This window comes from Tiliqua scincoides, chromosome 1, assembly GCF_035046505.1.
Source record: "Tiliqua scincoides isolate rTilSci1 chromosome 1, rTilSci1.hap2, whole genome shotgun sequence".
Lineage (NCBI taxonomy): Eukaryota > Metazoa > Chordata > Lepidosauria > Squamata > Scincidae > Tiliqua > Tiliqua scincoides.
In genome coordinates, this window is record NC_089821.1 from 72,901,572 (window position 1) to 72,927,933 (window position 26,362).

Consider the following 26,362-nt stretch of genomic DNA (forward strand, 5'->3'; position numbering starts at 1 on the left):
TGTCTGCTTTATTAAAAGCTATTTATCCTGCTTTTCAGTCCCCAAAAAGGGCCCCCCAAGGTCCTGGTGTAAACATGGAACAAAATCAGGGTGAAGAGGTGTCCCACAGAATTGCTGTCTTTTAAGTTTCACCTTGTGCACATACTGCTGAAACTCTGTTCAGTACTTAAATTCTGCATAAATATCATAGAGGCCATAGTCTTGGCCAGCTCTGGAGGCCAGAAGGAATAAAGAAACAGACTTTCAAGTAATAGTATTGGATCTGAGAAAGATAAGAGATCCCCCATAACACTTAAATATCAATATTCAGGGTCATCCCTTATTTGAATTTAATTCCTAAGGGATTCCTCAATGTCACTGTAACATCCCCAGTTGTCCTGTTTTGGGGGGATTTGTCTGCAACCATGTCCCAAAGAAAGCTGCATCCATTTTCAGGTGGCACGCAGGGAAGGATCGGTTTACGGGACTCACAACACCACAGCCATTGGGATGACCAGCTTGAGGAGACCAGTGGTCAGATGCCTTGGCCATTTCTCCTCTGGTAACATGGCAGGCAGCAGCGCTCCTTGTGGCCACTATTCACAGAACAGTTGTGACACACAGTGCTCCGGCACAACCTGCACGGAGAGAAAGAGAGAACAAACACTTTGCCGCTGTACTGGTGCAAGTTTTGATTGGCTTTTTTTTAATGGTAGGCAAAACAACCATTTCTTTTTTTGTGTTTTGTTTAAGTTTTGTCATCTTCAGTGTTGCCTGGTAAAGAATCTGACCCAGGATATGTTCCTGTGATAAAGAGTGGGACAGTTAATTTGGTAAGAGAGAAGAATCCGATTGGCAGTTGGGTGTGCTTAACCTTCTGGTGAGAGAGATGTGTTTTGGGTCTGATGGCAGGGGAGAGGTGCTGGTGCCACTAGCTTGAGTGTATGGGTGTACAGGAGGCATGGGAAAGTTGGCAATAGGAGTTTAGTATGCCAGGTGAAGGGAAGCTGTATTAGTTAAGATGTGCCTAGTCGGCCTCCTAGCCATTCTTACAGTCTTGATACCCATGGTATCAAAGTTGCTGGTAACCTATGGAGTCTCATGATTAATTCCAGGCCAGTTAAAGGGAAAGCAGCCTATGGTGAATGAGTACATCATCCTGGGCTTGCATCACTGAGACTTTTCAGTATTTTCAGCGAAAACTGGAAGTGCTTTTCAGAGGCCTCCAGGAGGCCTTCTGAGGCCTGAGGCTGTGTGCAGAGGTATACTGCCACAGGACAAAATATAGCACATGCCATGGGCACCAACTGGAGGGGGTGCCAGAGCATTTGCTCCAATTGCTTCCCAACCAGGGAAGCAACTGGAGCGCATGCGCCCTCTCAGCAATCAGTCGGGCGAAATCACCTGGCCAGCTGCTGAGCATGCGCTTGACTTCAACTGCTTCTTGAGTGGGTAAGCAATTGAAACACATGTACCCTAATGACATCATGATGCTGTGTGGCATCATGATGTCACGGTGTTGCCCTAGGTCCCAAAAGCCCTGGGTATGCCTCTGGCTGCCTCAGAAGCTACCCAGTGTCCCCCAGGCTTCAGAAGGCCTCTGAAAGGCACTTCCTGTTTTCACTAAAAACCAGAAGTGCCTTTCAGAGACCTCTAAGACACCTCCTCAAGGCATGATACCAACTGCTCCCCCTTAGCTATGCCACTACATGTGTCACCTGCATTAAAGGGGGTAGTGGTGGTCTAACCATTGTGTGTGGGGGGACGGACAGATGGATAAAACTGAATTATTTTTATTTTTGTCAGCACCAACCTGTCAAAAATCTCTTTCACCCTACTTCAGTAAGTGATGGTGCCCCAGTTCCAGATTTACCTGAGTGAGACTGATTAGCTGGACACAGTTCAGTCTGACTTTAGACAGGGTTTTGGGACAGAAACTGCTTTTGTTGCCCTTGTCAATGACTTATGCCAGGAAATAGATAGGACAGTTTGACCCTTCTGATTCTCCCAGGGCTTTCAATATCATCAGTGCTGATATCTCTTTGGACCGCCTGGTAGAGATGGTTTTTGGAGGCCCTGTATATAGATGGCTCTGCTCATTTCTCAGGTCTCTTATTTCACCACCTTTCCAGAAGATGGTGCTAGGGGACTTTGATGGGGTTCTGCAGGGTTCCATCTTGTAGCCTATGCTGTTTCATGTACGTTAAACCATCAAGTGAAGCCCTCTAGAGCAGTGTTTGTCAAACTGTGGATCGGGACCCACTAGGTGAGTCACAAGCCAATTTCAGGTGGGTCCCCATTCATTTCAATATTTTACTTTTAATATGTTAGACTTGATGCTAAGATGTGACTGCATGTGACTGCATTTGGGGAAATGTGACAGATCTGTACTTTTAACAGACTACTATGTATATGCTTTTAACAATGATAGTCAATGGAACTTACTCCTGGGTAAGTGTGGGTAGGATTGCAGCCTAGGATGGTTAAAAATTTTCCTGCTTGATGTCACTTCCACGCATGACATCACTTCCAGTGGGTCCTGACAGATTCATTCTAAAAAGTGGGTCCTGGTGCTAAAAGTTTGAGAACCACTGCTGGAGATTTGGGCTACTGGGTCTCTAGTATGTGGATGATCTTCAGCTTTTTTCATCTGATCCTAGGAAGGCAGTAAAAACCCTGAACTAGTGCCTGGCAGTTCTACAGGGATGGCTGGGGAAAAACAAACTGACACTCAGACAATACTGAGATGCTGTTAGCTGGGAGTTCTGCCTCAAGGGATTGGCCCCTACCCTGCATCCTTCTGGAGGTTGGTTAAAACATGGCTCCTTTTGGTGAAGGAGGAATGTTGTGGTGGTGTGGCCAGGACAGATTTCAATTTGGATTTTTTTCTTGGTGGTTCTCTGCTTCCTAAGTAGCCTTGGGGCAAGAAAGGTGAGATAGCAATTGTTTTAAATAAAAAGAAACAAACCTCACAATACCTCAGATACAGAAATTAGAATTTCAAATATGGTTCAGGATCTATTGTGGAAGTGGATTATGAAAATCAGTACCCTTCCTCCCAGAATCATTTCCAAAAACCTCAAATTGTAAACCTCAAACCCCCCCCCCCTTTACACTGTTTGGTATCCAGCCAAATGGTTCCGCATTCTGTTGTTCCCAGAGCTTGATGATTCTATCCATGTAACCTGGGTATAGGGAAAGAAATCTTCACTACAAAGCTGGAGATGCACAATGACAAGTGACATTCTTGCTGTGGATTCAGATACCAGCCATGGTCAAAACTATTGGTGCACATGCACACAAACCAGGGGAACTAGCTGGGCTCTCTTTGTAATTTTCCTATCCACAGCTTCCAGAAGCTGACAAAAGCAGCTTGGCTCATTGGCTGGAGAACCTGCAGGGATCAATGACACAGTTATTTTGCATGTGCCTATGCAGTTCCTTTGGATCATGTGCAAACCATGCAGATTAAACAAGTCTGCATATTGTTTATGTTGCGTAATTTATTGTGTGTTGTACTAATAATGGGAAAGGGTGAATTGGTTATACAGGGTCCAGGTGCCCCATCTCCAGAAATCTTACTTGGTTATTCCTCTGACTACTACCATCTCAATAGGCAGGACTTGCATACTTTCAAGAATATCTCTGAAGCACACAGAGCTGGAAGCTTGCTTTTTTAATTTTAAAGCTGTAATTCACAGGAAGTTGAATTTTGTGTGTGAATGTGGGTTCAACGAATCTGTATTAAACTAAGCCCATGCTGTCAAATTCTCCCTACTCATAGCACATCCCTGCAAAAGGTACAACAGAAGGAAAAGTCTCTGTCAATACATAGTCTAGTATGATAAAGACTAGCTGCTGAAAAGTTAAGGTGCTCAGCTTTTTTTTCTTGTGAAATATTTCTCCCTTCACGTCAGCTCTTACCACTCTCTTCATATGTGAGAACCACAGTATTATTTAGGGCAACTTCCCCTTTCTACAGCTGTTGTTTACAGACAAAGGATCTCTAAATCCTTTGCTTTCAGATTGGTGTGGTACAGCTGCCAGGCCAAACTAGATGGGATGCAGAAGATATGTGATCAGATCTCCTGTGTCTCCATTTTTTTTCTCTTAAAACGCAGCCACAGTGCCCTCACCCCTCCCCAAACTGGATTGTTCCTTGGGGGACAACCTTGGGGGGCCCTGCGGAGGGTTGCGCTGGGCTCCCCGCACCTCCTGCAGCCTCTAGTAGCCCACACTGGGACTCAAGTAAGTGCAAGGACCCCCTTTTGCCCCTCCTTAGGGACGCGATCCTTGGGATCACTTCCCTGTCCTTACCCCTTCCCTGCAAAGACTTACTGAGGAAGTAAAGCTCCCTCAAAGTTTGAGAACAACTGATGTAGTAGTTAGAATGCTGGACTAGAACCATGAAGGTTTGGCTTCCCATGTTTGAATCTTTTGTTGGGTACAAAGCGACCCACCAAATGCCCCAGGAAGCACACCAGATAACAAGAGACCTGCATCCTGGTGCCCTCCCTTGCATTGGCATTCTGACATAGCCCATTTCTAAAATTAGGAGGTTGCACATACACATCATGGCTTGTAACCCGTAATGGATTTTTCCTCCAGAAATTTATCCAATCCCCTTTTAAAGGCATCTAGGCCAGATGCCATCACCACATCCTGTGGCAAGGAGTTCCACAGACCAACCACAAGCTAAGTAAAGAAATATTTCTTCTGTCTGTTCCTAACTCTCCCAACACTCAATTTTAGTGGATGTCCCCTGGTTCTGGTGTTATGTGAGAGTCTAAAGAGCATCTCTCTATCCACTCTATCCTTCCTGTGCATAATTTTTTATGTCTCAATCATGTCCCCCCTCAGGTGCCTCTTTTCTAGCCTGAAGAGGCCCAAAGCCATAGCCTTTCCTCATAAGGAAGATGTTTGAATCTTTTGTTGGGTACAAAGCTCTCTCCATGTCAGTGCTTTTCAACACTGGCATAGCAGTGCCAATGGGACATGTGCTGCATCCTGCAGCTGGGTGTCACTCACGGAGGCCTCCTCAAAGTAAGGGAATGTTTGTTCCCTTACCTCAGAGTTGCATTGCCCTTATGTCAGTGCTGGAAAGGGTTAGCTGGAAAGCACTGACATAAGGGGTTAGGACTGCACCCTAACTCTCATTATGGGAAACATTTGGGTAATTAAAAGTTGGGGCAAGACACATAACAACCAGATTCTAATCACTGCTGTACTGAAATCCTCCATGGATGGCCTTGACCAGTGCGCTATGGAAACTTTCTCTTACAAACCTACAAGGCTAATGCTATAACAAAACAACACTTGATAGAAGATGGGAAAGAAATCTGAAAAAACAAAAATGTTAGGGATGCACAAGCATTCCAGTGTTTTAAGTTAAGCTTTTCACATGTTCCAAGTGATTGCTCACAAGAGCTAGAGCCTTTGCAAACCATCAATTAAATCTCTCTCAGAGGCTCAAATGTGCCCACAAGGTGAACCTTGGTGAGCACTTGCAACCTCTGTGACCATTGGCGAAAGTTCACACTTTTCCATAGGAAATGGAAAAGGTGCAAAAGAGAGCGACTGACGGCACAATCCTAACCCCTTATGTCAGTGTTTTCCAGCACTGGCATAGCAGTGCCAATGGGACACGTACTACATCCTGCAGTTGGGTGCCACTCACAGAGGCCTCCTCAAGTAAGGGAATTTTGTTCCCTTACCTCAGAGCAGCATTGCCCTTATATCAGTGCTGGAAAGCACTGACATAAGAGGTTAGGATTGCACCCTAAGATGATTACTGGGCTAGGGCACCTTCCTTATGAGGAAAGGCTATGGCTTTGGGCCTCTTCAGGCTAGAAAAGAGGCACCTGAGGGGGGACATGATTGAGACATAAAAAATTATGCACAGGAAGGATAGAGTGGATAGAGAGATGCTCTTTAGACTCTCACATAACACCAGAACCAGGGGACATCCACTAAAATTGAGTGTTGGGAGAGTTAGGAACAGACAGAAGAAATATTTCTTTACTTAGCTTGTGGTTGGTCTGTGGAACTCCTTGCCACAGGATGTGGTGATGGCATCTGGCCTAGATGCCTTTAAAAGGGGATTGGATAAATTTCTGGAGGAAAAATCCATTACGGGTTACAAGCCATGATGTGTATGTGCAACCTCCTAATTTTAGAAATGGGCTATGTCAGAATGCCAATGCAAGGGAGGGCACCAGGATGCAGGTCTCTTGTTATCTGGTGTGCTTCCTGGGGCATTTGGTGGGTCGCTGTGAGATACAGGAAGCTGGACTAGATGGACCTATGGTCTGATCCAGCGGGGCTGTTCTTATGTGAGCACACTGGTGCTAGTCTTAATTATCCTCACAAACTTTGGAGTGCAAAGTCTCAATATTTTGAGCTCTTCAGGTAAGGAGATAATTGACCACCATCACCACCAGCCAAACTTGCATTCTGCTGGTGGTTGGCTTGCATAGTCTTGGCAGAAGTGGTCCTGGAAGCCCCTTTCCCTCCACTGTCACATGACTTCCATAGATCTTCTGAGGGCTGGAGAGGCAGCATGTAGACAAACCTGGAAGTGCTGTTTTAAGGCCCTCAGAATGCCCCAGATGGTGAGGCAGCCCTTGGGGTGGCCTGGCGGGGGGGGGGGGCGCCAGCACCCAGCCATGCTACCCTGAAGCACTTGCATCTGCTGACCCCCATCCAGGTACAGCACTGAGTCTTGGGCCATAAATACAAATTGAATATTATTTAAAAAGTTGTGCATTGGATCTCAAACTCTTATTTCCATATAGGAAGGAGTTCTGTTCACACAGGACTGTTTGCTAAATTTTTAACCTGCCTCACATGGAAGTTTATCCAGCCTCTTATCTTTCTACAAATGTTCCTTGGGCAACATCTCTTAGGCAAGGGGGGAGATGGGATTTTTTTTGTCAATTCCCCCCTTCCTTCTGATGCCCCCTTGCAAATATGTTTGTGAGATCTCAGGAACAGTTTCTGGGGGAATACACGGGGTAGTACCAGAAAAAATATGAAAATAACCTCTCCTTCCCTTGCATGAACAGGACTTTCTTCTGTTTGTGGGAGAACTAGTTGGAATTCAACCTTTTGTCTAGTTCAATCCAGAGATACCCACAGGCAGAAAGAAACTCTGTGTGAGTAGTACCATACCCAAAAATGTGATGGTGTGTCTTTGCATCTAGACATTGTGCATGCAGGCAGCCATTCATGGCTGCTGGTGGAGAGGGAAACCAATCTGCTCATCAGGTGGTACAGGCAGTGATAGTGTTTGCAGCTATGCAATGATATTTCTGTAGTGCAGAGGGCCAGGCGCTAGTTCAGTCCTTTTTTTCCATAAGCAGTAGTATCCAATTTGGGACAAGAATACAAACTGGGTGAGACTGGACTCTCTTCTCCCAAAGGGAGGACCTGACAAACCTTTTGTTTCCCTACACCCCAAACACCCGCTCTCTTGCAGTTTCTCCACCACCAAATTACTGGCCACATTACCTGCACTGGTATCGGCGTGACATAAGCCTGAATTCCTTTTTGCAGTGGGCACACATCCCTGAGTGTGAAGGAGCCGAATACGCTACTGGAGAGGTCATGCCTTCTGTCTTCTGCCACAGGGCATCCTTCTCTCTGAAGAAAAAAGGGAGTAGAGTGGGAGGAGGCAGTGGGCAAAGAAGGGGTCATGAGCATAATGCTCATAATGCACAAAATGCACAGCAACAGTAAATGTGAGGCCGGAAGCCTCATGACTGTTCTACATCTCCATTAAATAACAGTGGAAAATATAGTTTGACTGTGTGGAATGGAAGAAGGAGATGATATTTTATTTTATTTTAGATTGTGAGCCCTTTTAGGACAGGGAGGCAACCATTAGTTATTTGATTTTTCTCTGTATACTGCTTTGCGAACTTTTCGTTGACAAGTGGTATATAAATATTGTTAACAATAATCAATATTGCATTACACTGCAGCCGTCTCACGAGTTGTACATAAAGGCAACAGAAAGATTGAATCCCCAGTCATTGTATCCCAAATGCCTTCTGTGCAAATGGAAGGTACCTCTGTTGGTGGGGGGATTTGCTGATTGTCCCACACTGTTGCAGCCCTCCACACCCACACAGTATTGTTCCAGAGATTGTTCCAACCCTCAGAAATGGATTTTTTTGGCAGGCACAAGGGACTGCTTGCTAAAGGAGGGGTCAGGGAAGTTCACTTGCACAAGCATCCTTCTGTTTTGGCTCCTCAGGCTATAACTCATTGGGTTTGGCCATATTATGTTCCAGTGGGTATGGCCCAACCAGCATTACTGCGGACCAATAATAGTGGAAAATGTAGCTTGACTATGGAGAGAGAAAGGAGATGATATTGCACTGTGCTGCAACTAACTCCAATGCTTTGTTCATTTATAGTGTTCAAACAGTAGTAGTGGTGTGATCTGCTCATGCCCAACTAAAGAATCTTTCCACTGAAAAGCTTCACAACTTGCATATACTAACTGTAACTTCAGATACATCTTAGAAGCCAATAACAGAAACAGTAGAGAAGATGTAGATTGACATTAAGAAGCTCTGCTGAGAATGTTTTGCTCTGCTAGCATGTTTTGATCTTCTCTCTCCCCAGTATGCTTCCCAAAGCCACCAGCATGGAAGGATGCTTCTCCCCTGTTCCACTTGGAGTTTGATTCAGGGGCATAGCTCAGGGCCTAGGAGAGGAGGGTAAAGGGGGTAATTTGTACCCCGGCCCAGGGTCAAAAAGGGAACCCACGAGCCAAAGGAAGGGGCCCAGAAATTTCCTGGGACATGACATTTTCCTATCTACTCAGACTTGTTGTCCTCATGGGATGCTGGGGACACTATCACGAGTGTGTGGCTGCAGCTATTGCAACTACTGGCAAGCCATATATGCTGAGCCAAGAAATGCATGCATGACACTCCTTAGCACAGTGTCAAATCTGGGAGCAAACTGGCCTGCTGCAGTAACTCCTTGGCTTGTGGATCTGCTAACCATGAAGGAGTGGGTAGAAGCTTAGGGACACAGCTGCAAGACTACAGCTACTGCAGATGCAAGTTTTGGCATGCACAGGACACTTCCCATTCTAGTGTGAACCTAAATATGGTGATGCTAATTTTCTGCATGATTTTCTATATTTAAAAGATTTTAGAGAGATTTAGGAGTGTGTTTGGTTTTCTGTATTATTGTACCTAGCTGCCGATGCCACATGGGTGGGTAGACCTGGGCAAAGACTTTTCCAGCTGTCTCCACCCTCCCCCCATCCAGTCTTGCCCCTCCTTGCTCCCATTTTGTTCGCCCATCACCACCCTCCCCCGCTCTGTTTCACCCCTCCCCCTTTGTAAACGGGTCCAAAAGAAACTTTGTACCCCCTGATAAAATTCCTCCCAGAGGCCCTGGTGTAGCTGGGGGGGGGGCCAGGGAGTCAATTGCCCCAAGCTTCATGCTGCTGGTGGGAGGTGTCTCACACTGGTTCAGGAGCCTTTAAACAGGGACTTCTGTTTTGTTTAGAGAAGTGATTTTGCGCTTTTCTTGCTCCCCAGATCCATGAGGGCTGGTTCTCCCCCTCCCACGGATTTCCCCAGGGTTCCCTGTGTCTTTTATTTAGGAGATTTCCGGGGGTTTTCCTCCACGTCTTTTATTTCTTTCTTTAGGGGATTTCCGGAGTTCCCCAGCAAGGTTTTCACAATGCATCATGGTTCCTGCCTGATGCAATCTGCCCCTTTTAAAATTTTTCTAAATATAATATTTGCTTACATGAGCAGGAATTCAAACCTGTGCTCCCCTGACTTTCTAGCCAGTGCACTAACCCACTGGGCCATTCAAGCCCCTACTGAATGTATGAGCAAAGAGAGGGGATATAGCCTGCAAAAGGCAGAGATTTCAACAGAAGCTATTCATAGACAGGCAGGACATTCCGCTAATTTTTTTTTTTAAAGCAGGCTTGATTTCACTGCATAATGGATTGTTCTCCCTATTTAACAAAGCAATCCCCCCCACTTTTGAATTGATTCCCTGCTTTATGAATTGGTTATTTTGCCTCGGGAGTTGGAAAGCCAGCATGATGTAGTACAGTGGTTCTCAACTGGTGGGTTGTGACCCACCAGTTCGTGTAACTCTTCCCCTGTCCCTTTAAGGGGTGGGGGAAGAGGAGAGGCAGGGAAGCAATCCCCAGGATCACCTCCCTAAGGGGGGTGGTTGTACTTACTTGAGTCCCAGTGTGGGATGCTGGAGGCTGTAGGAGGTGCGGGGAGCCCAGTGCAGCCCTCCACAGGGCTCCCTGAGGCTTGGAGTTATTTCAAAGCACTTCCAGTTTGCAGGAGGTGCACTACAATTGCTCTGTTTCAAGATTCCAAACCTTGGGGGGCCCTGCGGAGGGTTGCGCTGGGCTCCCCGCACCTCCTGCAGCCTCTAGTAGCCCACACTGGGACTCAGGTAAGTGCAAGGACCCCCTTTTGCCCCTCCTTAGGGACGCGATCCTTGGGATCACTTCCCTGTCCTTACCCCTTCCCTGCAAAGACTTACTGAGGAAGTAAAGCTCCCTCAAAGTTTGAGAACAACTGATGTAGTAGTTAGAATGCTGGACTAGAACCATGAAGGTTTGGCTTCCCATGTTTGAATCTTTTGTTGGGTACAAAGCTCTCTAACAGATCTTTGGTCAGCATTTTACTCTTGCTAATGAATTTGATTCCCTGGTTTGGGGAATGAATTTTATTCAAGGTCTTCTTTCTCCCCAGTAGCAAATAATTTCAATGTTTTATTTTCTCTCTCACTTAAGGAATTGTTCTCCCTGCTCAGCAAATTGATTCCCTTGCTTTTGAATTGATTCCTAATTCTCAGAAGACATCAGAAGAACTCCCAGAGCCTTTAAACAGAGACTTTCAGTTTTCATTCCTATGGGGGGGGGGGGGCTCCAAAATCATCTTTGACCCCAGGCGTCAAATGCCTTAGCTACACAACTGCTTTGATTCACTCACTGTAGTAATTCACTGTAGTAACTCCAGCAACTTTAGTAACTCACTGTAGTAACTCCAGCAACTTTCTCTTCATGTTGCAGATGAGATCTCCCTGATCTGACAATTCTCTTTTGTATTTCTTCTCATTTTCCTCCAATTCTTGGCAACTTTTCTCCAGCAACACTTGCACCTGTTCCTTGTCCTGCTGAGACCTAAATAGGATTAAGAGGAACTCCTGAGACTGTATAAAAAATGCTATATAATTTGTATACCACTTTAATAGTCAAGTCTTCCTCCAAAGAGTCCTGGGAACTGTAGTTTGGTGAGATGTTGAACTCCCATTCCCAGAACTACAATTTCCAGGGTTTCCTAGGAAAAGAAAATTACTGTTAAGCCAATTTAAATTTGTAGTGTGAGATACCTCTGTCCACAATAATCTTTCTTAGAGCTTTTTGCTGTTTCCTGTTGATCACCCATGATCTTTGGGTACAGCGCATGATCAGAACTCATCCCATTATAACTGGTCAGATAGCATATGCCAGATATGTTAGGAAGCTGGTTAACATGGTGCTCCTTTCAGGTTAACCAACTTACACATTGTGTCACTGGCACATTGTAGAAGGGATGAGAACTGTCAAGCTGTCAACAGAAATTCCACTACTGCAGTGCTTCCCAAACTCCTACAAGGGTGTTGGGAGCACAGTGTGTGCATGGGAGGGGCTATGGTAGCAACACGATCCCCAGGATCACAATGCTGCTGGGGATGGGAGGGGTTTTTTTCACTTACCAGCAGCCAGCGCTGGAGACCTGAGAGGTTGGGGGAGCCATCTGCAGGGCTCCCTGCAACTCCAAACATGTAAAAAAAAAAAAGCAGGTACCTCCGGTTTTGTGATGAAAATCGGAGGTGCCCATTCCTCCCCCCCGACCTCCTGGACCCTGTAGGACTCTGGTGCTGGCAGCCAGTAAGTGAAACCCCTCCCCCAATCCCTGGCAGCAGCATGATCCTGGGGACCGTGTTGCTGCCTTCCCCCCTCCCCACCCCTTATAAAGGCAGGGACAAGTGCTTCCCTGGCTGGTGAGTCACAACCCACCAGTTTGGGAACCACGGCACTAGAGAATTAAAAACAAGTAAGTTCACTTCCTCACCGGCTTAGCTGCTCCTTCAGGTGCTTTGTGGTTTTTTCCTTAGCCAGGAGCGTTTGCTTTGCTTGTTGAACATCACTCATCATTTTGTCAAGATGTTTAATCAGATGCTGAAGGAAGGCAGAAAAGGAGTTTTTGCACAGTAGAAGATAACTACATGCTCATAGAGACTCGTGTATACACACAAACCCCCCCCCCCCATGGAGGATATTATCAAGGCCAAGGATTCTGCAGATCTTTGAATTCTCTTGTTCTTACTTCCCTCCTTTGCAAAAACTGCCCATTTACTTCTAATAACATGAAATGAAATTATGCTTATAATATTATGCTCAAATATTGTGCATTTTCTTGCAGTAGGGATGGGAATGCTGGACTTCGCGGGGCTCTTACGTATTTTTATACAATTCTGGAATTACCACAGATATATTTGGATAAGTATTTATGCCAGCTACTGAGATTGCTTCTTGAGGAGATGCTACAGTAATATGAAGCTTTTGATTTAAGAACTATGAACTACAACACAGCTCTGATTAACAAATGGTAAAACAGCATTTCAAAAAAATTAAAATTGGGGGAAAAACAGCTCCAAACATTTTTGTTTCTACTGTCAGATTTTGGTATTGAAACTTAAACTTTGTCATGGAAATTTGAATACAATACCATTGCAATAAAATATGAAGTCTAAACCAAAAACTTGATTCGTCCAAAATTCAAAGTTCAAAATCCAGAACTTGAAACTCAAATTAGAAAGTTGAATTTTTGTATTCAAATCCAACATTTATGAAAGAGAATTGAAATATGTTCCTAAATTGTTGGTTCTAATTCTTATTCCACTGAATACTTGAGATCCCATAGCTTGACTCTCGAAGCTTCTTCCTTCACAGGCGTGTTTTCCACCTTCCTTCCCACAAAAATACTCCTTTCCCTGCTGGAGGCACAAATCCTTCTCTCAAAGATCCAAAAATCAAGAGAATTATGGTTGCCATACAAAGCATAACCTATCACCATTATATACTGTGTTACCCCTATGATTAAAAAAAGTCATCTGCTTATGAAATGGGGTTTTGCTTTGTTTATACAGAATGAGCTGACTTTTCCACTTCAGACTGGGGTCAGAAAACTAGGAGGAAGTTCTGACTTTCTATCTATAAAAAAGCAAGCAGAATTTACTCCTAGTTTTCTGACCTCTCTCTATTGAATAATAAAATATATTATTATATAATAGAGAAACCCTAAAAAGCCTATGATCCCCAGGAGTCCCTGGAAGTAGCATGACATTTTACTTCTCACTTTGGTTTGTAGTGTAACCTTGCTGTAGGTTTCCACCCGCTTGAGAAGAGGGATGACAGCATCTGCATATGGACCTGCGCTCAGTATCAGTATTATTTATTTATTTATAGAATTTATATCCCACCTTTCTAGCCAATGAAGGGCACTCAAGGCGGCTCACAATTAAAACCATTTTAAAACAAAAATTTATATATATGTATAAAAGATATTTAAAAACAATGAACACAATAAAACCTGGATCCTGAATTAAAATACATTCAAAAAGTGCAATACCCCCTGGTGTCAGTATAAAAGGCCTCCCTGAATAAAAAGGTCTTCAGCCCCTTCTGAAAGGACTCTAAAGAGGGAGCTGTTCTCAATTCCAGGGGGAGGGAATTCCACAGATGGGGAGCCACTACTGAGAAGACCTTCTTTCTAGCCGCCATCCCCCTCAGCTCTGCTAGTGGCGGCAGTCAGAAAGGCCCCCTCTGATGACCTGAGAAGATGGGTTGGATTGTATGGAAGACAATATGGAACAGTATGTAATGTATGTATGTATGTATGTAATGAATGGAATAGTAGTCCCCTATTTCTTAGCTATCAGTTGTCAACATGAAACAGCAGGCTCCTACCTTCCCATTGGTTTCAGTTCTCTGCTTGGCATCGCCCCCCTTTTCAACAGCATTTTCCAAATCTTGCTGCACATGAGTCTGAATAACTTCTTTTCCAGCTAAACCTGCTACTCCATGGCTGTTTTCTCCTGTGGTGCCCCTCTCTTTGGCTCGGCCCCTGGCATCACCTCTGGTCTCAGATGCTAGATCCAGCACAATGACAGGAGCCAGTGTTTTCTGCGTGGCACTGTCCTCTGTGGGCCACCTCCAACACTGTTCCAACTCTGCACTCAACTTCTCTGCTGTGTGAGTGGCTTGCATATTCTCCAGCTCCAATTGCTCCACTTGGTTTTTCAGTTGTATGCACTCCTGTCTCAGGGCTGAGACCTCAATTTCATTCTTCTCCTGCAACATTTTCTGTAGTGTTTGGCTGTTGGACTTCAGATTCTCCAGCTCATTTCTAAGTTGTGCAACCTCCTGGATCCGTCCCTCCAGGGTGGCAGTAGTGTTCTCCGCTTGCTTTTCCAAAGCCTCTTTTTCTTCAAGGGCTTGTTGCAACATGACTTGGAGTTGCTGTCCCCCCTCTTGCAGCTTGGCCACTTCCTTTTCAAATGTTCCCAGTTGGTTCCTCAGTTCCTGCAAAATTCTTTCAGTCCTGGCTTGCTCCTCAGCAGCTTCTGCTTCCACCTGAAACTTTTTGTTGCCCATTGCCTTCAACTGAGCTTCCATTGTAGTGTTTTTCTCCAAGGCTTCCTGTAGTTGGGCTGATTGGTTCTTCAGGTTTCCTTGCAAGCCCTGAACCACTTCTTCCCTGTCCCTCAAGGTCTGCTCCATCGCTTCCAGAGATATCCGGAGGGTGACAGCATGCTCTTGACATACTGACAGTTCCTTTTGAAGGTCCTGACTTTCCAGTTTTGTAAACACAAGGTTCTGCTCCTGAGACACCAAAGTTTCCATAAGAGTCTCCTTCTCCCTCTCCAGGGCTTTCATCTCAGCAACGCTTCTCTTTAATTTCTCCTTCAGGAGATCCCTCTCCAACATGGATGGGTGTTCTTTCATTTCTGCTGGTCCACAACTCAACCCTTGATGTTGAACTTCAGATGTTCCTAGCTGGCCATGTTGATCTTGCAAGGCCACTACTTGAGTTTCCCATTTCTCCAGAGTCTCTTCACACATCTTCAGTTTCTCCTGTAGCCCTTGACATCGAGTGATCAGCTGATGATGTCTCAGCTCTTGGGCCTCAATATCTGCCAGCTGTTTCCTCCTTTCTGCCTCCAGAGAACTCAGCCTTTGTTCTGCCTCTTCTCGAGACATCTCAGCAGCATCTTTCTTGGCCCAAGCCTCCTGGCACTCACTGGCCAGGCTGGCAATCTTAAGTTCAGCCTTTTTCAGGGCCGTGACTGCTGTTGCCAACTCCTGCTGCTGTTTTTCCTGCTCCTCCATTTTCTCCCTGTATTCTGCTTCAAGTCTGGACAGCTTTTCTTTTAGAGCCAGGTTTTCCTCTGCAAGTTCTTGTCTCAAGGATGTGTTTTCCTCTTGCTGCTGGGATACCTTCTGCTGCAAAGTTTCGAGTTCCCACATCAACATTTTCAAGTCCTTCTGCTTCCGCTCACTGTCACCTTTGGTGGTCCCTTGATGTAGCTTCCCCATCTTTCCACAGAGCCATGGTTCTGGCTGAGGAAGGAAGGAGTGTTGGTCCTGAGCAAATGAGTTGCTGTCTGGCTGGGCTTTGTTCAGTTTCTTCTCCTGGGTCTGCAACTCATCATGTGCCCTCTGCACCTCCACTAGTCCCTCCTTGTTGGAAGTTGAATGCTGGGTGCTCCTTTCCATAAAGGGACTCAACTTTAGGAGGGAACCCATCTGCAGCAGACTGTTCTTTCTGCTTCGCCAGACTCCGATCCATTTCTCCACTGAATATTCCAACCCAGGCCTGAGGAGGTCATCAGCGGTTGACTCAATAACATTTAGGTCCTTGGTTCCTAGTGGGCTCTCATGACCATTGTTACATCCCTGATGGCTCTCACAGTCTCCAATTGAGCTTGAAACCTATGGTCATGAAGTAGAGAAGTGGTGTTAGACAGTCACTTAGAGATTAACAGCCCAATCGTCCCTAGTGCCCAGGGATACAGCAGTGCCAAAATGGCGACCGCTGCATCCAATGGGGCCAGGGAAGCACTTATGTTCTCTTACCCTATGCAAGACCCAGGCTGTCCCAATGGGTCTCCTCAGATCTGCACCCACTATTCAGCAGGTGCAGATTTGATGACAACCATGTCAGGTTTTCCAGCGCAGGAGGAGGGTTAGGATGTGGCTGCAGGGCCTGCCACTGTCTTTGCCCCCTCTTGGGCTTGTTCTCCCCCCCCCAGCCCTCCCCCACCCCAGAATTCCCTGGCATCAGCTGGTGGCAAAACTTTCTGCTGGGAGCCCCCGCAGCACGTTCTCCGGGGCCATGACCTTACGCCGACTGCCACTGGACCTTGCATCAGAGCTGCACCTGTATCTCTGGCACAAAAGTGCCTTATGGCACTTTTTGTGATAGTTAGGCCAGCAGCACCGGCAAATTACCGACACTGAGACCAACAGGATTGGATCCTTAGAGAAGCTGTTTCACTAGCAATCATTCGGGAATGGAATCTAAATAGTATGTTTGATTTATTTATTTCATCCAAAGATTTAATAGGCCACTCTTCAGCCCAACAGATTCCAGGGCAGCTTTCTATATGGAAGCCAACACAATAAAATCAAAATCCTCCAAGGTTCTAGTTGAAGAAGAGGGACAGAGGCCCTAGATCAGTTTTAAGAAAAGAAAACTCAGGCACAACAGTTAGCAAAGTCATTGCTGGGGTCACATGGAAAGAAGAAACTATCTTACTATGCAGAAGACTGGGCAAGGAAGTACAGATTCTGTACCTCAGAGGTTGGCTTCACCTGGGTATGCACAGCTGTTTGATTGGAACATCGTGGCAAAACCCTAAAAAAAACAAACCATGTAATTTTTTATTTATTTTTCACATTTTTATAGGGCCCTTCCTCCAAGAAGCTCAGGGTGGTGTACATAGTTGCTCCCCTCCTTTTGTCCTCACAACAACCTGTGAGGTAAGTGAGGCTGAGAGATAGTGACTGGTCCAGGGTCACTGTGGAAGCTTAATGGCTGAGCAGGGATTTGAACCTGGATCTCCCAGGCCTAAGTGCAACTCTCAAACCACTACACCCGGTAATGAATCTGCAGTGATTCTCTGAAATTTGTATTTCACCTGTCACTCCACAACTGTTTCATGACCTTCTCAGGGAAGGGACTGTTTCTAATGACAATCTATCTGGACTTCGTCTTCTTGATACAAGATCATAGACACCAAGACAATGGGTGGAACCTACACCACCACTAGAGTGGGGATGGGATGTGGGGTGAGGAAGTAGACCCCAGGACAGTGGTAAGCTGCTCTAAGGAAACAGAGTAGTTAAGCCAGTGCTGAGAATACTGCATGTTTTCACGTGTTTTAGGAAAAATATTAGTGGCAATAGCCAATGAAAGGCTGGGTATTTTCACACTGAAAATACACAAAAATTACAGCAAAAACAAAGCAAACTCTCTCACTTTTATGAGTATGAGAATCCACTATTCCAGCATCGGAATCCACTGTTCTCCACATTCTAGAAAAGATGCGTCTGCTGATACTCACTCAGAGCCCATAGGCCATACAACATCTAGGTCTGCTCTGCGAAGTGCCAGGTGGAAGTCAATGCCATCCAGTTCGTACAGGGAGCCCAAGATGTCCAGCCATAGCTTCTGGTTAAGGAAGGGACTGCGTGCATAATACCACTCACTGTAATGAACAAGCCAAAGCAGATTTAAACCCCAGTTGAACATACTGGTCACTTATCTACCACTGGTCAGATCCAAGGAGCTATGACAGGTTTAGAAAGGTTCAATCATCCTAATTATCTAACCACTGGAGCCTGCAAGGGTCTTGGGTTCCAATCTTATCCAACCTTCCAGCACTGATGCAGCCATGACAATGGGGCATGCACTGGACCCTGCAATGAGGGGAGGCAATCGTGGACACCTCCTCAAGGTAAGGGAATGTTCCCAGGGCTGCACTGCACCTGCATCGGAGTGCTGGTTAGGACTGAGCCCTTGATGTATTAATGGACCACAAAGCTCTACCGCACCTCATTCCAATGAAAATATTGTCCCAGGTACAGTATGCAGTCTAGAGGCAGTACTATCATGATACCCATTGTCTGTCCTGAAAGGAGAGCCCCAAGGAGGGACAGTATTACTATTACTTCTTTTGGTACCTCTCCCTCTGCCCTGACCCCAATCATTGCTCAGGGTGACTGATTTCTCCATACTGCGGAGTCGTCATGCCTCTCAGACGTTCTGCCCCTCTTCTTTCCTCCATAATTCCAAGCTTGCAACTTTCCCCAGCAACTCAAGCTTGATCTTGCTCAGATTAGTCACTTTTCCCCCCCTGCATCTCCTTACCTGGTAACCTCTGGCTCCATGAAGCAGAGCTGCAAGCTCTCAGCCAGCTGCCGATGGACCAGGCAATAGCGTATGAAAGCACGGCCCTTCCCCACCGCTGTTTTTAGCTGTCAGCACAGAAGGATTGATACTCAGATGTACAATCAGATATGGAGAAATCTCTAAAGTCATCTCATGTACATCTCATGTAAAAAATTATTTATTCCCCCATCATCCCTTTCCCATCTGGCACAGGCAGGGAATTCTCTTAGCAGTTTCCTGTGTATTACTCTTCACTTCTTGATAATGCAGATTCTTTATTACTAGTGAACTACTCCCCGTGCAAACTAACCCACATATCTGTTTTTCATGCCACTCTGAAATAATGTGAAAATAACAGTTTTCCTTGGTTATGGTGCAACCTTCTCATAGAGCCATGGTTGCTAAAGAACAGGACTCTTGTACTCTGATCAGCTGCACCAAAGGAAATGAGGACTATAAATCCAAACTTCCCCACTGCTCCAGCATGATGATGCTAAATGGACCTATTGAAGTTTCTTCATATGTGCAACTGCTAGAAGGCACAGGAGTCCTGTGCTGAGAAAATACTGGCCACTCCTACTTACATCCTAATTAAACTCCCTTGCAGGATCAGGACAGAGGCATCAGAATAGATAGGGCTGGGAGAAGTTCTGGGATATGATCAAGTGGAGATACAGGGCACAATCCTAACCGGCAGTTATGCTGGTATTGGTGGCCCTGGAGGGTTGCAAACGTGCCGTAAAGCACGTTTGCGCCTCCTTAGGCGGGAGCTGCGTCGGTGCATTCAGATGTGCCAACATGTGGATGGAGGCAGAAGCCTCCACCATGGCTCCCGCGCCGTCCCTTGTGTCAGCGCGAGCGCATCGACATAAGCGGCAAAGGTAGGCGTAGGGGGAGGGGCGGGGAGCATTACTGGGTGGGGGGCAGGCCTGGGGCGGGCGCGTGGGGAGCTGGGGGCAGGGCTGGGACCCAGTGGTTATGCCAGATCCCAACCCCCATCCCCGGGGCAAGCGGAGCAGCTTCAAGTCGCTCCGCTCTCCTCAGACTTGCACCACCCCCGGAGGTGGCGCAGGTCTGAGGAGACCCATAGGGGTGCGCAGCCCTTACCCACGGGTAAGGGGAAGAGCTTCCCCTTGCCCGTGGCTGAGCCGCTGCTCGCTGCAATCCTATGTTGGATGCAGCGCAAGCCTCCTGGCTTGCCTGCTCCAGTGCGTGTTAGGATTGCGCCCACAGACAGTCAAAGACATGTTGTTGCTAGAGGCAAAACAGCTAAATGGTACCCCTCTTGGTGGTAGCAGTATATACCACCTGCCATAGGCTGAACTGGGGCAAACGCCAACCTCTAGGGCCCCACAGAAGCCGCTGAGGCTTCCAACGGGGCGGAAACTGTGCTTCCAGTTTACTAGAAGCACCGTTTATAGCGCTGGGGAACCTCACTGAGGTTTCCTCGGCATGGGAGGAGGTTGCGCAAGGCTCCATGAGCCTCTGGTAAGTGGGGGGGGTGAATTTCCGTCTGAGGGGGGTGGCGACATCCTGCGGGGGGCACTGTCACGGAGCTTTGCTCAGGGCGTGGGGCTGCGGAGGTCCGCGGCTGGCAGTATAATAACAAATAATTGACCATTTGATGTGCTTTCTCTACTGCTAGAGACAGCCTGCTCTGCCCAGCTGAAAAGCAGGGCTGGCCCTGAATGGTGAGTGCTGAGCAACAGTGCCTGTCATATATGGTTTTTATTTATCTCTGGAATTTCTGTCACACCTTTCTCAAAGTGAAGGTGGCTTACAGTCAATAAGATAACACAGGTGGGGCCTCTGTATCTGCAGGGGATCCGTCCTCAGACCCCCTGTGAATGCCAAATTTTGTGATAATTAAATTCACGATTTGCCCCCTGAGCTCTCCAGAGGACTTTCTGAAGCCCACAAAAGCAGCATGCGTCCACCTACCACCTCTGTGGGCTTCAGAATGGCTTTTTCAGCGGGAAAAAAATGCTACTTCTGGTTTCCCGAGGGATACTGGAAATGGTGTTTTTATGGCATTATGGCAAATAAGGCATTCTAAGACCCGGGGAAGCCCCTAGAGGGCCTCAGTTCCCTAGGAACTGCCAGCACTGCACACACGTCTGGTATATGGAAAAATGAAGTGGAATACACACATACTGAAAGTAGAGATATGTGACTCGTCCAACCTTGTCCAGAGAGGCGATGTGTTGCACTCCTGCATGTCCATCACTGTGTACCTTTGTGAGGACACGACATAGAAAGTCCCAATAATCCTTCCTCTGCCCAAACAGGCTTTTCTTTTCTTTCATATCATACTGGATTATGAAGAGAAAAATATGCAGGGAGAGGAATTAAAAGCAACCTGAATCTATACAGAGGAGAATGGAGCAGCAACCAGTCAGGGTCTTGGTTGCAAGAGCAGGAAAATAGCAGCTACTTCAGAAACTAATTTGAACCAAAGCTTAGTAGGGTTGAGCCTTGAATTGAAACACATTTTCAGTGCCAACTGCTACCCTGACATAGGTATAATCATTACATAGAAGTAGTGAGAGAGCCTCTGAATACGTGCAGAGGAACCCAAACAAACTTATCCAGCTCTCAACCCACCTCCTTACAGGGACAGACATGAAATTTGGGGAGTATATTCCTTCCGTGACATAAGGACCCACTAAGAAGAGATTTTTAGAAATTTGACCCAAAAGGGGGTGAAAAAGGGTAAACTGAGTTTTCACTGATTCCTCAATATCTCTTAGGCCTGATGACATATCAGCTTGGTTTTTACTTACAAAGGTTACCCATACAAATGCTTAAAAACATAATTCAAGATTTTGTCCTAATCAATTCCTAAAGGGGCAAATCTAAATTGGGGGGGGGGTGAGTTATAGAACCTTTCCTATTATTTAGGCCTGACTGGCTTTTCCCCCTGTGCTACTGCCTAAGAGAGGCCTATACTTAGGTTAATTATTAACCAGGCTGGCCCTTTAACTTAACTTATTGCCGATATCAAAGACAAGCCAATGGAGTGGCCATATGACTGTGCCATTCTGACTCCCAAGAACAACAAAGCTGCCATCATTGATGACACTCTACTTAAATTGTTTGAAGGGCATAAATGGAGTACAGGTCTGTAGGCTCATTGGTGCGAATTGAAGAGGCAGTCTACTACCCATGAACTTCCTCAACACTCTCAGCCCTTCTGGCTACCCTGCCCACAGGCTTCTCCTCAAAGTGGGGGCTCCAGTAATGTTGCTTCAGAACCTCAACCCACCCAAACTCTACCCTTGGCACCAGGCTGCGAGTGAAGGCCCTCCACAGGACCGTCATAAGGTCACAGTGTTCACTGGCTGTGCTTGAGGAGAGTCAGTGTTCATATCATGCATACCACTCATACCATCAGAGTACACCTTTGAGTTCAAGAGGCTGCAGTTCCCCCTCAAGGTCTGCTTTGCTATGACCATCAACCAGTCCCAGGGGCAGTCGCTGCAGGTGGAAGGGATTGACTTGAGGGATGATTGCTTCTCACATGGGCAGTTCTACGTGGCCTGCTCCAGAATGAGCTCACCCAGTAGCCTGGTGATCCTAGCCAGGGGACAACCACCAATGTGGTCTACAGAGAGGTCCTTAAGTAGAGAACCATAGGTCGTGGGTATTTTTTGCAATATTTTTTTCACTACAATCTTTGTTATTTCTTCCACAAATGTTATATTTTGAATTTCACATTAACATTTGTCTGCATCAACATGTTTCACTTTATTCAAACTACGTATACCTTTTCTTAATTTGTTTTCCTCTACTTTTGCAAATACTCTGCGAAGCACGCATACTATGCTATTATAGCACGAAACTAATTAAAAATATGAAAATAATTTATTAAACAAATTTGATGGAATCATGACTTTCAATAATTACAGGATGTTGCCTGACATGGTATAGTTGTGCAAAATTTCAATTGTTCATTGCAGTCAAAGGAAAGTTTATTGGAGTCAAAATGGATCTGAAGTAGTTAAATACCATTGTAAAGCACAGGTATCATGCTAGTTAACAATAGCAATAGAAAAGAGAAAACATTCTTAATAATAATAATGCCCAAACTAAGCTGCACCTCATCCCAGGGACTGGATAAATACAGGGCCTATGAGAGGAATTTTGTCAGGCGGTACAAAGTTTCTTCTGGGTCCATTCCCAAAGGGGGAGGGGGGCAATGGAGCAGGCAAACGGGGGGGGGGAAACTAAGGCAGGTGGAGGGTGCTGACAGCTACAATAGTCTTTGGAGCCCTGGTCTACTGGGCTTCTGGATGCAGAGCCCAGGTCTACCTGATCGTGTGGCATTGGCAGCTAGATAAAGTAATATGGAAAACCAAACAAATGCCTAAGTCACTGTATAGAAAATTGATTGCAGAAAATTAGCATCACCATGTTTAGGCTCACACAAGAATGGGCCAAAATGAACTTCTGCAGAGCACTAGCCCCACACCTGGGTCACTGAGCTTCTATGCACTCCTTCATGGTTATTGGATCCAGAAGCCAAAGAGCTACTGTAGCAAGCCAGCTTCCTCCCAGATTTCACACTGTATTCAGGAGGGTCACAGATGCATTCCTGAGCCCAGTGTGTATGGCTTGCAGCAGCAATTGTAACACTGCATGTGCGTGGTTGTGCCCGAGCATCATGTGCAGGCAGTGAGTTCAGGTGAGACAGGAAAATGTCAGGTCCCAGGAACGTTCTGGGCCCCCTCCTTTGGCTCCTGGGCCCCCTTTCTGACTCTGGGCCTGGGTACAAATTACCCCCTTTACCTCCCTCTCCTAGGCCCTGGATAAATAACAAAAAGAATTTGAAAGACTACTTGTGAAAGGAATGACTTAACATTAGATAGAATGTTAAGATTTGGTCAACTTGACCACACCAGTTCCAAATCCCATTGTAAACAGCCTGTTGGACTTATACATGAGTGTTTAATTTCCTCTGGCAATCAGTGTTTGTCATCCAACAACAGAAGTCTCAAATTCCGCCCCATCATCTTGTTCTTTAGGAGATGCAAACTCAATTTTGAGTGTTCTGTGAGTGCTATTCTTGCCAGACCACCCAGCTGGGATGTGTATCCTATCTTTTCTGAGAAAAGTTAATGGCTCAGAAGATCTTAACTCACATTTCCAAAAAAGAATGGAGAGCTGAGGGGTGAGTCATCTTTGATTGCCCGTCACAAGTTTACCCTGGACATCTGTGTCTGACACGGACTGGCCCAGTTCCCAAAAGTGATTTGGTTATCCTCTCTTCCTAACAGACCACTTCTATCTGTTAAAGGGTGATGTAGGAAAATTCTAAAAAAATTTCTAGATTAGAAAATTCCAGATGTTGTGTTCCACCATGGAATAATCTTCCTGCCTCTTCTGTCTTTGTCATGAGAACCTGTGGCTATGGTAATTCCATTTTGAAATAGGGTGTAGTATGGATTTTTTGAAAATCATGTTAAGTTGCAAGACCTTGTTGGCTGTAAGGTCTGAGCAGTGCTTGAATTATGAGGGGAAGGCAGGGGGACCTTTCATGAAATCTTAAGCTTCAACCCCAGGCCCATAGCAGCCTCCCAGATCTGGAATGTCTTGTCCTTAAGGGTTCACTTGGCTCTCTCTGAGTTGTTTCCGATGCATGGTTAAAACCAGGCATTTCCGTTGGTTTGACTTCCCTTCACTGAATTGTGTTTCTGCTCTTGAATCACTTCTGTTTTATAATTATCTACTTGATTATGTTACGGCCTAATCCTATCCCCTGCCACCAGTACTGATGCAGCCGTGCCATGGAGGCACATGCTGCATCCTATAGGGGTGGTAAACCCTATGTTGCTCTATAAGGCATGCACCAGCTATCTGGCTGGCGCAATTTCAGGCAGGGGGCATAGCATATTGGTGGTGCCAATTACTGCCCCTGCCTGCCACGCCTCCTAGTGGCCCCAATCCATTCCCCATTCCTCCCACTATCCACCCACCCCCTTACATTGGCTTAGTTGCACTGCAGCAGGTTACTGGCTGTGGCAGTGGGCCACCAATGCTACCACCGCTTTGCAGTGGCAGCTCGAAAATGGCTGCCAGCAGCAAGTTCTGTGCATTGTCAACAGCTAATTTACAACAGCAGGACAACAGGGGATAGGATTGGGCAGTTAGTTTGATTTTTATTGTATTGTTACTTTTAGTATTTTGCTATTATGAGCTACCATAGGGGAACTTTTGGAAGCTGAAAGAGTGGATAAAAATATCGTCGGCTCTGCCAGGCAGTAGGATTGGGCTGCCCATCATATTGGCAGCTAAAGCCCTGGTAGGTCTCATACCTGCAGCAGGAATTCCAGCTGAGCACAGAACCGTTGTAGTTCATGGCTTCCATCTGTTACTGGTAGCCCCTGGTCCCGGTAGTTGTTGTTTAACTCAGCCACAGTGTCTAGATAAAGAAAGGGGTGTTCTTACTTAACAAAAGCATGAAGGCCATGCACCTGACCGTAATTCATTCAAGGGTCCTACATACACATGACCTAAATACATAAAGATGAATGTAAATAGGCTCAGGTGTGTCTGTTACATACAAACCATGTCCTTCTCCAGGGTAGGGATGTATCCCACCACACATGCTCATTTCTACACAGATGAATGCATGAACAGAGAGTTTATACTTTCCTGGAGTCTGGGACTTTTTGGTGGTAGATGGCACACAATGAGGAGGTATAGTACTAATTCAGCACAACAACTCCCACTGATTAAATGCAACAAACTCCAGGTGAAGGTTTTCTGCAGAAACACAACATATACTGATGGAAAAGCACACAAGCATTCAAGGGACATACAAGTATTCACTGGATGAATGTTCTCCGAGTCATCTTGCTGTGACAAGCTGAGACTTTACCTGTGGCTTTGTAGCAAGATTTTTTTCCACTCCAAAGACATATGATTCCAGCCTTAGAGGGATTATTAAACCACTTGAAGAATGAGCTTGATGTTATGAGCAGTACTACTCCTTCAAGTGGGCCATAGCTCAGTGGCACCACAATGCCTTGACTGAATGTAGTGCTATGTTTAACCCCTTGAATTGAATTTCCAGTTCAAGATCTCAAACAGCAGAGCTGAGCAAGATCTTTTTATCCAGAATCGGCAGTATCTGCCTATAACTGGCTAGTTATGTTTCGGTATAAGGTACATGTTGATGTCTTCCCTCAGAATATGTGGCTAGGCTTACAGGGAACTCCTAGGTTAAAGGATGGAGGATTAGTCTACTGTAATCAGATGTACTTTGTAAGACCAGCTATGAAAGGGGAAACCAGCTATCAAAAATGTCTATAATGGATTACATCACTAATAACACAGAAGCTTGAGAGCAATATGCCCATCCTCAAAACACACCTCAAATATTGCCCATGGTTGCAATAATGTCACCTCTAAAGGAAAGGAGGAGGACGTCATGCACTTACGCTTGAGATCCTTGACTACACGAAGAAGCTCTCTGTCACTTGCCATAGTTCTGCCTCACCTTGCCTACAAAGGAAATGAACTTTCATTAAGGTTATGGGATGACCACAGTCTTAGTCTTTAAGCTTGTTACTGTATATTCATTCATGGGCTGGGTCTACCTATCTAAGAGCCCAACCCTGTGCATGTCTACTAAGAAGTAGGTCCCATTATAGTAAATAGAGCTAAGTCTGGATAGGGTTGAGGCCCCCAGATAGATTCTATCTATCTGACAATGAATTGTAAAAGGGGAACTTTGTCTCACACACACACACCATGATCATGTTGTCATTGTCCCCATATTTCAGACTTCCCATCATGGATAACATTTTTAATGCTGCAGAGTAGATGTTCCCCCACCAACTAGGGGGAAAAAAACCCCTTCAGGCTTTCAGGGC

At 45.8% G+C, this 26,362-nt stretch overlaps 1 protein-coding gene across 1 annotated transcript; it reads right to left on the reverse strand.

Moving 5' to 3' along the window:
• RUFY4 (RUN and FYVE domain containing 4) lies at positions 1-25,992 on the reverse strand. The gene is made up of 11 exons (XM_066636725.1): positions 25,928-25,992; positions 24,800-24,906; positions 20,669-20,797; positions 18,465-18,571; positions 17,659-17,802; positions 16,889-16,949; positions 14,000-16,024; positions 12,102-12,208; positions 11,021-11,167; positions 7,489-7,620; positions 1-617 (listed from the first exon to the last, which is right to left on the reverse strand). The coding sequence occupies exons 1-11, from the start codon at positions 25,971-25,973 to the stop codon at positions 515-517; spliced, it is 3,108 nt and encodes a 1,035-aa protein (XP_066492822.1). The 5' UTR covers positions 25,974-25,992; the 3' UTR covers positions 1-514.
• Positions 25,993-26,362: the final 370 nt, after the last annotated feature.

What these genes read in the sequence shown, in the direction of transcription:
- RUFY4 (XM_066636725.1), bottom strand. Translation starts at nt 25,973, where the DNA reads ATGGCAAGTGACAGAGAGCTTCTTCGTGTAGTCAAGGATCTCAAGC. An exon ending in AAGTTGCTGGAGTTACTACA is followed by an intron (nt 7,621 to 11,020) that starts GTGAGTTACTAA and finishes TTTTTTCTTCAG; the next exon opens with AGAGAAGGATGCCCTGTGGC. An exon ending in TCACGCCGATACCAGTGCAG is followed by an intron (nt 618 to 7,488) that starts GTAATGTGGCCA and finishes CTCTCCGTGCAG; the next exon opens with GTTGTGCCGGAGCACTGTGT.